This window comes from Paramormyrops kingsleyae, chromosome 23, assembly GCF_048594095.1.
Source record: "Paramormyrops kingsleyae isolate MSU_618 chromosome 23, PKINGS_0.4, whole genome shotgun sequence".
NCBI lineage: Eukaryota > Metazoa > Chordata > Actinopteri > Osteoglossiformes > Mormyridae > Paramormyrops > Paramormyrops kingsleyae.
In genome coordinates, this window is record NC_132819.1 from 24,423,593 (window position 1) to 24,440,012 (window position 16,420).

General features: G+C 45.6%; 1 protein-coding gene across 3 annotated transcripts in view; it reads right to left on the bottom strand.

Moving 5' to 3' along the window:
* Nucleotides 1–14,124, bottom strand: part of nxph1 (neurexophilin 1) — a 29,591-nt gene extending 15,467 nt beyond the window's left edge. The window contains exons 1-2 of one of the 3 annotated variants that reach the window (XM_023809697.2): nt 13,949–14,124; nt 13,642–13,805 (exon numbers count right to left, since the gene is read on the bottom strand). In XM_023809697.2, the coding sequence (XP_023665465.1) occupies nt 13,642–13,695 (54 nt within the window). In that variant the 5' untranslated portion in view covers nt 13,696–13,805; nt 13,949–14,124. Of the gene's footprint in view, nt 1–13,641 lie in introns of all 3 variants that reach the window. The other 2 variants (XM_023809696.2, XM_023809695.2) reach the window with 2 other exon arrangements.
* Nucleotides 14,125–16,420: the final 2,296 nt, after the last annotated feature.

A 16,420-nucleotide genomic window follows, 5' to 3' on the forward strand; every position in this document is an offset into this window, starting at 1 on the left:
AGTACGATGATGATGATGATGCTCAAAAATCAGAGAATTGCACTAATAACGCTAAGGTTGTTGGTTCAAATCCCAGGGAGCATGCCTAAATAGGAGCTCTTCCCTCTACTGTAAGTCGCTTTGGGAAAAAGCATCAGGTAAGGGAGTCGAGGATGATGATGGCGACGGTGATTATTGGCAGCCGTAGTAACAGCAGCTACAGAACAGCATATGAAATCATTTTTGTGTGAAGCCACTTAAATGTCAGCAGGGACAATCTAGGCAGTAACAATGCAACAGGAAAAGGTTGCCAGTACAAGTGTAAAGTCGGGATTGTGGGAAATTTCATATATGGGGTCCTGAAAAACACCATGATCAAAAAATACCAGTACAACAGCATATTAAAAACATATTCAACCCCAAAGTTATAATTTTGCACTTCACAATTGTTTTAAGGAAGGATATTTTTAAATATCATTTTAAAAAGATGCTTCTTAAAATAGTTATATGTGAGTCAAGTAAAGTTAGGAATAAAACTAACAGTAGCACTGTTTGTAGGAGTATTTCCCCATTTTAAACACAAAGCAACACTGCAATACAAGGGAACTGCTCAGGTGCAGCAAAAGGCATTCAATACATTCAGACCAATTTAAAAATTAACGTTATCATTGAACAGGAGCATGGATTGCATTAAAAGCCATTCATCTTTGTACCCAATTTGAGACTGCATTACAGAATGTTCCATTTCCAGATTTGTATTGGAATTCCGGAATGGCCCCAACCCTGACACAGATGTTTTGATTGTTTTCTTCCATATTCAATTACAACAGTCATGGAATTAATAAAGTAATATGCAAATATAGGTCCTGTGCTATGAACAGTCTGTAACAGAGTATATAACACACGCCACAGCTTCTGTACACTTTGTGTTCCTACAGTCAACCTGCCTTCATATGAAGACTACAAGAATCGAAACTCAGCTACAGGAAACTCAGTTACAGGAAACCCAGCTACAGGAAACTCAGTTACAGGAAACCCAGCTACAGGAAACCCAGCTACAGGAAACTCAGCTACAGGAAACTCAGTTACAGGAAACCCAGCTACAGGAAACCCAGCTACAGGAAACTCAGTTACAGGAAACCCAGCTACAGGAAACCCAGCTACAGGAAACTCAGCTACAGGAAACCCAGCTACAGGAAACTCAGCTTCTGTACTTTTTAGAGGAATCATCCCCAATTATACCTGAATGGTAAAGCATGGCACTCCAGCATCTCACATATTTAACATGCCTTAGTTCTCTGAAATGTCAAGATACAAAAATAAATGGTACAATCTGCTTGCAGAACTGCTCTGAAGTTACCAAATACCCATGATGCACCTGCTCCCCATTCACTAATCCCCACACCCCTGGCCAAATGAGTAACAGCTGTCTGAGGCGGCCCTCTTGGTGCTCCGTCTGGGTGGGGCAGCTTCTCAGCAATGCGAGTTAAATCCCCAGCAGCACTCAGTGCCCACGGGGGCACGGCAGGGGGGGATAGGGGGTAAATAAATGTAATTCTGCAAATCGATTCTGAAAATCAATGCAGGAGCAATTTCCATGGGCATAAAGGTTCAGGCTGGGCAGTGACCAGCTGTGCGACGGGTGACAAGCAGAACAAACTTCTCGCTGGCTTGGGGACGGGGACACTTTGCTTTTTCCAAATGGTCACCCTCAAGATGGGTAAAGTGTCGGGGATGACTGCTGATTCACTGTGGACACACAGCGACCCACGTCAGCATCGGAGGCTGGGGGTGGCCTCCAGACACCCCCGCAAATGGTTCATTCCACATTGGTATGTTTGGGCGACATCATCTTTGCTATTTGACACCGATTGGTTCAATTTGTTTGAATAAAACAGGAGTAGAAAACTTCCCATTTTAGACATAAAAACAGTGACATTGCTGATCAGATCCAGTCTGGTCGCCGTCATCTTCACACTTCATACCATTATAAGTTTCTGTGGGTTATGAGTTACAGTTATATTCACTTTTTTTGTTAAATTACACATTTAAACCAAAGTAACAATAAACGACCAACATCTGTAATACACAATATTTTAAAACGAGAGAGTAGCATCCCAAAAACTGTGTAGATGGTTATAAGTTTAGCATTTTGCTTGCAAACCTGTAAAGTGTTTTGACTTGACCGTCTAGATCGGGTTTTTTTCGTTTTGGCGCTCATTTTTGTGAGTTTTGAATTGTCTCCGCCTCTTCTCACACACGACGCGTCAGGGGTCTGACAGTTCAACTGTCACAGCTCGGTCTTCTGTTTTGTTTGTCTCAAAATCACCGAAATTAATTATTTGGGGGAAAACTGCAAAAAATTACCCAGACAACAGTATACATCTGACCTAGTGACTCACTGCAACCAAAAGCCTTCAGGAGCCTGTGAGCAGATCCGAAGGAGGCCACTCGCAGTGAAATAGGTCATGTTCAGTTTCAGACCGCGAAAGCCATTTAAACTTCAAAAGGAAGATTTTTTTCTGGATTCTTCAGGGTGACCAACAAACGCCTGACTGTCATCACACGTAATTGGATTAATTAGTCTCTTCCATGGACCACCTGCATACACAGACAGACACAAACTCTCTCACACACATACACAGATAAACACTTTCTCACACACAAACACACACACACAGACAGACAAACATTCTCTCACACACAGACACACACACTGTCATGCACAGAGTAGGCTTAGGTGGTATTACGTCAAATGCCTTATTTGAGGTATACCTCAGTATTTTGGGAACACTATGCTACTTTTAAATATTGGCGCCAAAATTAGTCCAGCAGGTGGGGAAAATGTGCTGGGAAAAATTGAGGACCCCCCCCTCGCTTCCCACATTTTACCGGCAAGATTTCAAAGTACCAGAATAGTGGCGCTTTTGAAAATACCGTAAAAATACCGTATACTGCGGTTTGTGGACAATATGAAAAATTATATATTCACACTCTCTCTCTCACACACACTCTCACACACAGTCAGACACACTCTCTCTCACACACATACACACACTCACTCACACACACACACATTCTCACACACAGTCAGACACACTCTCTCTCACACACATATACACACTCACTTTCTCTCACACACATACTGTACACACACTCACTCTCTCACACACAGTCAGACACACTCTCTCTCTCACACACACACACTCTCTCACACAGTCAGACACACTATCTCTCACACACATACACACACTCACTCTCTCACACAGTCAGACACACTCTCTCTCACACACACACACACACACACAGTCAGACACAGGCCATCGCTCCACAAACCCAGGAGAGGTGTTTCATCTGAGCTACCCTGCTAACATTCAGGCCCAGGGACAGGCAGTCGGCAAACGGTGACCCCCCTCCCCCCCCCATCTCTCACATATTGGCTGTGACTGAGAAGGTCAGCCTTTCGGGGATTTCGAGAGGAGGGGAGAGTTTATCTGCCAATTACCGAGAGTCAGGAGTAATTAACTCAGACTGAAGCTGTGACATTTTCGCAGTGGAAAGCGGGGTTAGTGAGATGGCCGCTGCTTTGAGCGCTCACGTGCAGTCAGCTGATTGCAAGTGCTACCCCCCGCGCATGCATCAGACGCATGTCGCACGCGCAGTCACCTGATCGCGAGTGCTACCCCCCGCGTATGCATCAGACGCATGCCGCACGTGCAGTCACCTGATCGCGAGTGCTACCCCCCGCGCATGCATCAGACGCATGCCTCACGCGCAGTCAGCTGATTGCGAGTGCTACCCCCCGCACATGCATCAGACGCATGCCGCACGCGCAGTCACCTGATCGCGAGTGCTTCCCCCCGTGCATGCATCAGACGCATGCCGCACGCTAAGCGTCTAGACCTGGGAACTGGGGCGGTCTGAACAACACTGCCCCCCTCCCCCTGACCCCCATAGTGCCTCTGCAGCGCATCATAGATATTCAGCAAGGTGGAGATCGGTGCCCGTATCCAGATGGTTATGGGTTAGAATCCCAAACCCATCAGATTAATCATATCACTGTTGGGCCCTTCAGCCAAGGTCCTTACCCCCGACCTTTTCCAAGCTGGTTGACCCTGCTTTCTAACCATAACCTTCCATCACCTCTATGTCACATCAGACAAGTCATGTCTCCTAATGCATGTGGTCTTTTTAACAAAAATTATAAAAAATTCAGAAAATTATGCAATATTTTAATGTAAATGGGATCATGTGTTTTTCTCACTTAAAGAAATGTAGCATTGTTACTTGCAGGATACTCATGATAAACCTTCACATTCCAACATGCTTAGGCTACCGATTGCCCTCGTCTAAGGAAACAAAAAATAAATTCTGTGTCCACTTGTCCTATGCATGGTCACGGGGGTCCAAAGCCTGTGCTGGGAACTATGGGCACAAGGCAGGGAATAACCCGGGACGGGGTGCCAACCCATCACAGGGCACAAGGCAGGGAATAACCCGGGACGGGGTGCCAACCCATCACAGGGCACAAAGCAGGGAATAACCCGGGACGGGGTGCCAACCCATCACAGGGCACAAGGCAGGGAATAACCCGGGACGGGGTGCCAACCCCTCACAGGGCACAAGGCAGGGAATAACCCGGGACGGGGTGCCAACCCATCACAGGGCACAAGGCAGGGAATAACCCGGGACGGGGTGCCAACCCATCACAGGGCACAAGGCAGGGAATAACCCGGGACGGGGTGCCAACCCATCACAGGGCACAAGGCAAGGGAATAACCCGGGACGGGGTGCCAACCATAAATAAATCTCCACCGGAAATTCAGAAAGCATCCCCTATGTCCCCCTCCCACCTCCTGGGGCAGGCAACATGTGCAGCCCCCAGCTCCGAATCCGTGTGATTCCCAAATCCCTGCATTAGTTTGCCCTGGGTGAGGAGCCCCGCATAGGCGATCGCGAAAACTTAACGAGACTAAAAGATGGGCAGATACAGCCAGTATGTCCCGCCCACGGTTGGCTCAGTGATGTTGGATGGTTCATTACGGGCCGACATGAACACTCTGTCCCCACCCCTCTGGTGCCACTGCCCAGCCGAGCATGAGAGAGCCTCACTTTCTGCCTGCCACTCAATTGCCCAGCGCCCTCACCTCCGACGGGCATCTGCAATCCCTCATGCCCGCCGTTCCTGGGCCATCCAGCTGGTTAAAAGGCCACCCAGCCTTAACATAACCGCAGGGTTCAGGATGCCCAAAGCCACTGCTAATTACCTTACATAATGTATAATACAAAAGCCGGCTTATACAATGCTCCGAAAATATCTCACTACAAAAGTCATTCTTGTTTACCCCTCAATTTGCACCACAGTTCAGTCATTTTTAATTCAGTGGCAGACGTGGTTTATCTGGGTGGGAGGGGACACCTCTCAGATAATCTCCCATCTGAGTTTATACAAATTAGATGCAAAACACTGCAAAATAGAGGTTAGGACATGAGAGGTGGGCCGATCGCCATTGCCACCGTCTGCCAGGGCTGAGGGCTGTATTTTCATGCAGGACATACAACGCAGCTTGGCTAAGGTAGCCCTAGATGCAGGACACGCAACGCAGCTTGGCTAAGGTAGCCCTAGATGCAGGACATGCAACGCAGCTTGGCTAAGGTAGCCCTAGATGCAGGACACGCAACGCAGCTTGGCTAAGGTAGCCCTAGATGCAGGACTTGCAACGCAGCTTGGCTAAGGTAGCCCTAGATGCAGGACACGCAACGCAGCTTGGCTAAGGTAGCCCTAGATGCAGGATACGCAACGCAGCTTGGCTAAGGTAGCCCTAGATGCAGGACACGCAACGCAGCTTGGCTAAGGTAGCCCTAGATGCAGGACACGCAACGCAGCTTGGCTAAGGTAGCCCTAGATGCAGGACACGCAACGCAGCTTGGCTAAGGTAGCCCTAGATGCAGGACACGCAACGCAGCTTGGCTAAGGTAGCCCTAGATGCAGGACACGCAACGCAGCTTGGCTAAGGTAGCCCTAGATGCAGGATACGCAACGCAGCTTGGCTAAGGTAGCCCTAGATGCAGGACACGCAACGCAGCTTGGCTAAGGTAGCCTTGGATGCATTTACTGAGCGAGAGTATAAATTGGCTCCGCTCAGACGGATCGAAGGATTTACGGCCCGACAAAGACTGTTTCTCAGCAACAGCTCAAAGTGCTGCACACATTGAGGCGCGTTTCGGAGAGGGCGATATCAATCAAGCGCCTGCCACATGCTTGGGGTCGGTCGCATTATTAATTCGAGGATGGAGCTCAGACTGAATCGCAGCTGTGTTTTCGGGGAACTTCGCTTTTTCAGGGTTAGCCAGTAGCCTGACACCTGACCTTAACTCTCCTGAGGAGATGCAGTGGAGGGCAGCAGAAGAAAATAAAAGCTGAGATAATTGATTTCTCACCTTCAGTCTTTGGGCTCTAAATAAACCCTTTGTGGAAGTATCCTGAAATCAGTGTTTTGATGAACCTTAGAACTCACTCTAATCATGCCCAGGATGAATAGTTCAGTAGTTGTCTCCTCTACATTAGCGAGAGACAATAGCCAACCATTAAAGCCACAGCATTTATGTTAATTTCCAATTAGCACCTGAAAGTACATGCTATGAAAGATTGATTTTGTTTTCACAAACTGGGATGAAGAATAAGAAAGTGATGATTAGAGTCAAGAAGTTATGAAAGAGGAAACGTCAAGTAGCTGCATCAGCAAGGTACCAGGGACCAGCGAAGGACATAGCAATTCCGGCAACCTTGTCAACATCGCTCCCTGTGGCAGTAAGAGGAATTGTGAGTTAAACAAAATTAGCGCCCTATGTAATATATCAAACCACAGCCACTCGCTGTCATTGTTTCTGTGCAGCAAACAAAGCTAAGCTGAACATAAGGTGTAGGTTGCTCAGCTCTCACATGCTGGGAATGCCTTTTGGCACCTATGGATTCCCCTCAAAGCATTCCTGGGATGATGCTGGTGAGACACTCGCGCCAGGACGCCTTTCGTGACGGAGGGTTGGCACGGCAGCAGTGGGGACGCCGCCGATTTGTTTTCCTGGGTGGCATCACAGCACTGGCAGATAGGAGTGGCATGTGCCGTTTCATCTCCCTGTGCTTGGAGCCGCTTAATTGGTTTTGAGCTCATGACGCCGAGTGTGGGCTCCCCCTGCTGAACCGCTCAAGATCGTCCAATGATTAAAGGCTTGATTCCCCAGCTGAGCTAGACATGCCTGTGTGGTGCAGCTCTGACGAAACCTGGAAAGTGCCTGCTGATGCAACCAGAAGGTGCCCTTGAAGTGCGGTACTTAACTTCGGTAAATATAAGCTGCTTCTGATAAGGACTTCTGCCTACATGAGTAACTGCAACGATCCATTTTCCATAAGCGCTCATCCAGTACAGAGTCATGGTGAGTCTGGAGTCTGTCCCAGGAAGCAGAGGGAGCAAAGCAGGAGACTCCTAACCGCATGTTCTTGGTCTATGGCAGTGAAGTGGGAACCTTGGAGGAAACCACACAAGATGGGCTGGGAACCGACTCTGGGGGTGCGAGGCTGCCCACCAAGCTTCCATGCTGCCCCAAAAGGAGCAAATGAGAAGAAGGACAGATATACATCTTTGCTAGCAAATCTCAAGCCAAACACCAGTACTATTGCTACACTAGACTGCAAATCCATGTAAAGTCTGCCTCCACCCTACAATGCACATACATATTACAGTGATCTCCCTATAAGTGACTGATCCATAGAAATGTATTTCCATCCTTCAGATCTGTCGGTCTCTTCAGTTGAAGCAAACATCAAAGAAAGTCCATCCTGCAGGACATATATGCTGCACCACAGAGACTGTAAGCAAGGTAGCCTCTCCCAGGGCTTGGTTAGGGACACTTTCCATGAGGGAATACAGTACAGCACCCCTCCTGGTCACTCCATGTCATGACATCTAAATTCCAGCCCTGGAGACTCTACATTTCTATATTTCCGCATGCAGTCTGGTCTACAGCTGGTGAACGGCTTGTGAAACTGGCAGTTCTTTGCCTCTGAAGCATGCTATCCTGGCAGTAAAGTGAGATCCAAGACCTTGGGCCTTCTTCATGGTCGATGTTACCCAGTAAACAGCTTGTGGAACTGCAAGTACCATCCAGACTGTTAATTCAGCGTGGCTCGTGAAATTCGCCAGCATGGTCTTGTTGTTGATCTGAAGAGTCAGGCGCATATTCCATTTAAGCATTGACAGAAATGTGACTGCAAGTCGTCTTATTTTTGCTAATCTACACTGGAATCCAGTGAGCAATGTGGGTTAAATTAATGCGGTAACTGTTTGCATCACCCCCTTCTGGCAGAACACAGCACAAGACTACATAGTAGGAGGTCATTCACTGGAAGGAAAATATTTCCCTTCATTACCTAGAACTATGACTATTTCAAGGGTTTTCATGAATGGACTCATTAATTTGGCTAAGTGATGTAATTTTGGGAATTAGCCATAATTTTAACAAAATTTCATTTACAAAAAAAAAACATGAATGAAACACTGTCACATCACCATATGTGACCATTATTTTTTTTTTAAAAGATTATTTATAGACTCCCTAATCAAGGCATTCGGGGCATGAACAGAATCTGGAAATAGCTTCAAAATATCAAAAACAAAATTTGTCATTATTTCCATATCTGTGCCATTTCATATTGACTGAACTCCTTCCACAGTCTCTAAGACGCATGAATGACGCACAATGTGGACTATCGAGGAAAGTAAAAACGTGCCCATGGTCAACCGCTTAACTAGACAGGATCAGCTCTAACAACATGCTAGCTATGCATATATATGTGACAAATTCACAAGCAGAAAAATTCCACCACGGTGTGTCTCAGAGCTGAAGTGGTAAAAACGAGGTGAAGCTTATAAGAATAAAGTCACCAAATCTCGGGCTTCTCGACTGTCTAGACCCAGGGCTGCTCCCAGCTGACACATCAAGGTACCGAGAGCCACGGGGCCCAAGCGTGGCCAAGTGTGGGACTCACTAGCTTAGCAGGCTAATCTGTTTTCCTGCTGAGTCTTAGCCAATCATGGCACAGCGAATCACAACCCAATCGGGGGCCATTCTGACGTGGTGATGGATAAGCAGCAACTGGGAAACGCAGACTTCCCATTAGAATAAAAAGTGGATTCTGTGTCCTTTTCAGATCTTTTTTTTGCTTATAAACACCTAATTGGCGAACAAGGGAGCTCTAGCAGTGTGTGTGTGCTATTTCCATGACAAAGTGTTCATTTAACAACTTTTTTTTCCAAATGGCCTTAGATGTACATTGTGAAATAACTCAAAGCTACTCAACACCAGTGCTGTTAAACCATCATATGTGCATTAAACAGAACGTACATGCATGCAGGCATTTTCACACATACAAATATTACATTAATTTTGTTGTCATGACAATCCAGTGACGACGACCAGCTAAAAGGGCGGGAGGCCTTGTCAGCTGATCAGCCGCCATGGGCCAGCGATGGTAAGGACCCCCGGTGCTCACGCGCCATTGGGACGTTACGTTACTCGTCCTGCGAGGATGTCTTTTTTTTTTTAACTTGTCAATAAAACAAAGACATGCTTTCACTGAAGCTATAAAAAACAGCGCGCACAAATGCACACACACGCGCAGAGCAAACAACAGCCAAGGGGAGTCAGACAAACCAAGGATTACAATTTGCGCACAAAAGAGCAGCCGGACTAACGCGCCTGTCTCTTCCTTTCATAGCGATCATTCTCCTCGCGCGTTTCAGTGACAGAGGTCATCTAATAACACGAGGTTTTTTTCTGATGTATAGTATCTATGCGTAGGCCTATATCTACAAAATCCCTTAATACATACACGAGAAAAAGAATAAAATAACGCACAGGTAGGCTACTATGGACTAAGAACAGCATTCATTTTCCATTTGCCGGTCTACGTTTTCTTCAAGACAGCTCGTACAAATTTGCGCACTCAGACGCAGACAAACGCCGCGGCTCCTCTTCTCCAGCCCCGGTACATTGAGTGGCTCGCCTCGACGCACGCCGAGTATCTCCAGCTGCCATCAAATCGCCGGTGCTTCTCCTGGAGCCGGCAGAAGCAGACGCACGTTTTACGCGGCCGCGGTAAGCGCCGTTCACACCGGCCACGTACCTGCGCTCTTTCACGCTACCGACAGACCGGAGACCGTCTGGCTGCCAGGGTCACGGCGACAAGCGGCTTAAGCGTAGACAAGAGACTTACAATATGAAATAAAACGATCAAAGCTCCGCTCTAATCCCCGCGGCTTTGAATGAGGCATATTGTTGCCAGACTGAATAATGCAGGTTTGGGAAATGTAATGGAAACGTTGTCTAGGCTGAATCATGCACAAACACTGCAAAATCCATTGTATATTTACGTTTATATGCAATAAACGTTTTCCATCAAGTAAACATATTTAAAGGTTTATTTATGAATGCAGTGCCATCGCGGTAGTTATCCACGCGATAACTTTTAGGTATCATTACGGTCCGATTTATTAAACAGTTTAATAGGCTAAAATCACACTTTAACATTATGATGTAAGTTACAGAAAAACCCTTCACAAATACCGCCCATCCTGGTGTTTTTTATAGTATGCTATTAATACCAATTTCTATTATTTATTTAGCATATAACTTTGCATAAACCACTCAGAGTACATACTAGGTGAACAGATCGTCTCAGCACGTTTTTAAAGGCTACTGAAGCTTGCGTGTTAACAGTGCTTTTTACTTAGGGAAAGTGGACTTCTCGTATGATTTGGTTAATGTGACTATCAGATAAACCTTAGATCCGATTACTCGACACCAACAAGTTTTCGTGGCGCTGAAGGTCACAATACGCGCGGATAAAACGGTTAGTTTTACTAACTCATAAATCAGCTCCACGCAGAAGCAAATTAATTGATTATAACTGTAACGTTCTACATATTGTAATTAATTACCTAAACATGCTAATCATAAATTAAATTAATTCGTATTACTTGAAAATATCACTTGAGCTATAATGTCCATGACGCTCCTTCGTAAAAAAACATCTGTAAAACCCACTATGATGAAACAGGCCACATAACTTAAATAAAACTTAAATGTTTTCTCAAAAGATTTCACTGACTAAATTAAGAATATTGTACAATTTGTTGTTATATGTTTTAACAAACAATGCTGGACGTAGCCTACACTGAATTATACTGTAGCCTATATAGAGGAGGTTATGTCTTCAGATGTTCTATATATTTAGAATGATTCGTATGGATTTCCAAGCGACACGGAAATTAAATCTTAGGCTACTGTGCAAAATATAATTGCGTATTTCTGGTCTGTATGAACTTTTTACGAGGCTGTGTTTCGAGGAAAGGCGCGACTGACGCATCGAGACGCTTGAGCTCACAGCAGTGAAAAACGCCCCCGATTTAACGCTCTCACGTCTCACTTCTTCAGTCTCACCCAGCTGCCGAACCGCTTCATATGAAACAAACCTCACTGAAACTTATTTAACTTAGCTGACCTCCATCTATGTAACCGATTATCAGTACACGCAATAGCTCCGTTTCCCTCCAGAATATATTTTAATGACAGGTATGCTTGAAATTGCCAGCATCATACAAAATACCAAATTGATAAACTTCTATATAATGTGACTTCTAACGGGCTTCGTCGAGTGTAATCACCTGTGTAAAAGAAAGTCATGGTTAATATAACATTAAACAGATCCATTTTGCGGTGACGCCTGGAATTTTTTCAGTATACCAATAAATTAAAAGACGTACAGTTAATGTAGTGCGTTTGATCAAATATCACTGTCCTAAGATGACAGATTACAGAAGCTTAGAAGTGCACGACAGTGCAAATACTATTCCGATATGGACAATTATATCCTCATCCCAATGATTAACTCACTAAGCATATAAAACCAGTTAGCCCTTAATCATTTCCTTATTTTATTCTTTTCTCAAGGCCCTTAGTCAAACTAAATAGTTTTGTCGTGCGCAAACAAATTGTGAACGTTTGTATTTCCATTAATGTCACAATTACGAAAATGTATTATTAAAAATCCCACAATCCAAAATAATCGAAGACCTACAGTGAACATGTGGTGTGTATTATGTCAGATCGCTTTATCTTAGTTTTTTTGGTTTTTTTACTTAATGCAATAAAAAAATATATATTTTTTGTTTCGTATACAACCACACAAACTGCAGTCAAATTTGGGATATTTCCCATCAGAGACATGACACATATTCAATTAAACTAATATTTACAGTATTTCGGCTTCTGCTAAGTGTATGACTGCTGATGGGAATGCCGAGGGGAACGTGTAAGCGAACAATTAAACTTACATCTCTAATGTAAGAATAAATAAAACTAAACAGAGATGCATGCACCTAAATACGCGCGTTACGTCATTGCCGTCAAATATAAAACTTCATTTGATATGAAACGACAGCTGAACTTTCCAGTCTGTCTGTGCGTGAGGAGCGCAGGTGACTGAATACACATAACTGAAGAAGAACCTTTTATTGTTCCGGTCCCATTAAATAAGCGGTATTAGATACACTGAACAATGTAAGAGAATGACATGCGCCTCATTATTTACATCATCTAAAGGAAACGCAAAGCCAAACGACACAGGTCACCCCTGAAAACCAAACATATTTATGTATCCTTTTAAAAAGACACATTCGCCACTGTTTCTTGACCGAAGCAAATATCCCGTTACCGGTTTCCATAAAATTAGCCTAAAAAGTTCATTTAGCGAAACTCTTGCATCTCTCGAAACTATAGACATGTTGTGCAATGGCGTATAAACGATTAAATACCCAGGTTGCCTTTCGATCAATCGACTAATTCTCGCACCCCTATCCTGGGCAACAACTCCTCTTAATAAATGCTATATATTTTTATATATATTCAATTACTTTCAACATAATTATTGTTATTTGTTTTTATATATCAGTAGGCCTATATAGTTCTATTTTTATGCGCCCAGTTAACAGGGCAACAGACACACGCATCCGTAAAAATACGCGGTCATATGTGAGGAGTCCCACAAGCTTCTGCACCTGCTCTACCAAATCTTTTGTATGCGTAGCGCCCCCTTGGGATTTCATGGCTGAATTGCACTTCATTCCTTTAACTTTTCCGTCTGCAGTGAAACGTAAAATCTGGAAGTTTTATAAACGTGGGCTCAGGCTGATATAAGTGTGATAGGCTTAATTTAGAAATCGTCCTATATAAGTAAATAATAGTTTAACGTCTAAGTAGCCGACCACCGAAGCAAACCAAGCAAAATACCGTTATCCATTTCTATTTTGCGCAAATGCGCATTAGATAAAGAATGGGTATTCTTAATGTATTCGAATATCCATAACCTTACATTAATGTGTTCTGTATTCTGTAGCATATATATACACACACATACAGACACATACACACACCTTTTTTGGAGGGTCGTACATTTTAAATATAACCATCACACATTCATCCCTTAGTAACCTTAAAGTCATTCGTTTTAAATCGCCTGCAATAGCGTTAAACCGTTGCATAAAAGTTAAAAAAGCTAAGAGACTGGCCGAATTAGGTGGGCAAACAAACAGGACAAAAACTTACCAGGTAGACAGCAGTCGCAAGGAAAAAGACAGCGCGCCAGCACAGAGACTGCATTCTCCTTGATGTTAAAGTTCCTCTGATTTCCCTGTACTGCCTCTTTTGTCTTTGAAGAACATAGATCCACCTGGTATCCGCCTTACAAGACGGGGAAGCCCCTCGTCACCCTAAGCAAAAATAAAATTATACACCCCATGACCACGGAACAAGCTTACAGTTGGAGACAAAGAAAATGAAGGGAAAACAAATTACGATTACACAGGAGTTAATCCAGACAAAGATTGAGGCAAAATCTCATAATTGAACGAACGGTGAAGATTCAGTTCACGGTAGCGGCGGTGCGATCTGTCCCGATCTGATCGCGGTGCTGAGCTGGCGGCGGCCACAGTCCTGCCTGACGGGGACGGAGCTTTTAATGGCACCGAGCGTGAAGCGTCGCCTTTATACTGGGCGCGCAGCAAACGTGCTGCCACAATACATCCGGAGAAAGACCCGGCGATGCCGACTGCGCGGGGGGCACGGGGGGCGGGGGCGGGAGTAGGGGTGGGGGGAGTAGAAAGCGGAAAGAATAAAGAAGAGGACAAGATTGGCATTAGACGTGGAGATCACACAGCAACGGAAAGTTTAAAGAAGCCCCGGAGCGGGGCAGGAACGAGTTTTTCTTGCGTTTCGAGGAGGATGGCGTGTCTGCCAACTGGGAAGCAAGGACTGACAATTATACCCCCGACGACTATGATTTCCTCTTGAGTTAAGAAATGCGGTTTAAAGAAATACCATGATTTTTTTGCGCTATACATTTTCACTGTTCATATACACAAGAAAGAAAAATCGAATCGATCATTCGATCATTACCCGTAGTCGCTTGATATAATTACACTATTAACCATTGCGTTGAATTTCAAGTGACCTAGCTGTCACTTTTACCTGTGCGGCAGCTTCTTTACACCGAAGAATATGTTTTTGTATTTAAAACTGTATAATCAAAAGAGGATTCCAAATCAAAATTAATACATGGCATATGTATTATAATATTAAAAACAGGCTACAGTATATCTACAGTATAGCCCCAGGCAATAATTTTAGAGAGCTTTAAACTATAAAGACAAAAACAGGTAGATTAATCATTCCTCTGTGTAGCAGGACGAGGTCTGAGGCCGCCTGAACAACACACGCTTAAACCTCTGATGTAATCAGTCTTTTCACTCTTTATTTTTGCTGTCAGATGTACTTACATTTCAGGCTGCATCGCCAGGCCCCATTAAACATCTCCTCTGTTCCCCAGTCCCGCACTTACGCGATTCATGGAGCGAAGTACGGCCGCTGGTCGCTGAAAAGTCACAGATTATACATGGGAATCCCACGTGACGGAAAGAGCAGCACGTGCACGTGTGAAATTTACAGGCCTGTAACATGTTTTACATAGCAAAACAAATGCTACTTGTTTTTAATTGTCTGCAGCCGGTAGGTGTGTACATCGCTGTGTACTTTCAACAGCACGCAAGTTGTAAATTTCTTTTCCCCTGGATTTATGACGGATGGAATGGAGGAGTAGGTTCGAGAGAGGGCCACAAAAAGTGATGTAATAAATCTGGAGCGCCCCTTTAAGGTGACACTGCAGCAGCCCCATACCCTGCCATAACTTAGACGACAGGATGATGGGATCCCAACACCGCAGCCTCATCCAGCGACTCCCCGCCACCTCGTAGATAAATCACTGCAATATTGGGTGTACAAGTCCTCACAACTGACTTTTCACTGGATTTGTTGCTGTACCAGAAGGTGATGTGTTCACAGTACATATGACTGTGTCATTGTACCACTGGGCAATTCTGAACCTGCCCTGCCTTAGTGAGCTGTCTGTGAAGATGTGTGAATGTAATTATTTTATGCTTTGGGATTTGACCTAGCATAGCGTTTAGGGGATCTGAGCACTGAGGTGTTCACAGACTAGTCAGAATGACGGCTGTCGTGCCCCCTGTTCCTCCACGCCCCTTCCGGAAGCTGACAGAGGTGGCGCCAGCGAGGGCGGAGATGCCAAGGCGGGGGCCACCAGGCTGTCGGTAAAGCACTGCCCAGACAAAAGGCGAGGGCAGGTGCTACCAGGGGAACCGAAACGGAGAGAGGCGCTGGGGTGGATGGGGGCGGAGGTGGGGGTGTCATCAGAAATAAAGGCTGTGTAAGACCGGCAGAAAATGATCCTGTCATCATCGGGCCAAATGCGGTGGAAGTAATGCACAGGAAATTACGGAGTGGCGCGGTCCAAGCAGCTGACCCTTCAGAAGCCGGGGAAGATCATGGGGCCGGGCGACGTCAAAGCGGCACCGGCGGCTTCCGCCGGAGAGGGGCTTTTGTTCAGGCTGCGTCAGAGGGCTCGGGCAGCTTTGACGGAAGCCGGATCGGGAACGGCAGATGTTGCGGATGGGCTAACGCACACAGGGGGTGGGCCGTACCAGTTCCGCCCCCCCAACCCCCCCACGGGCAGCCAGACGCCAAGCCTGCTCAGATCAGAACGTTAAGTGGGCCCAGCTAGTGGGAAAGACGTCAGCCCTCCTGCCGGAGAGAGCGCCTCACGCTCACCGTTCCAGTGCCAGAGCCCTTCATCTGAACCCCAGGAACAGGGGGGCCCATAGAAAAGACTGTGGGGGTGTGGGGGGGCATAAACATGAGTGCCAGCCAGCCGCTGGTCAGAGGAGACAGCTGGGGCTTATAGGAGAACGCCCCCTTCCTGCGAGCAGAACAGCGGAAAACCATAGAAAAGAACTTAATAACCACGGAAACGATT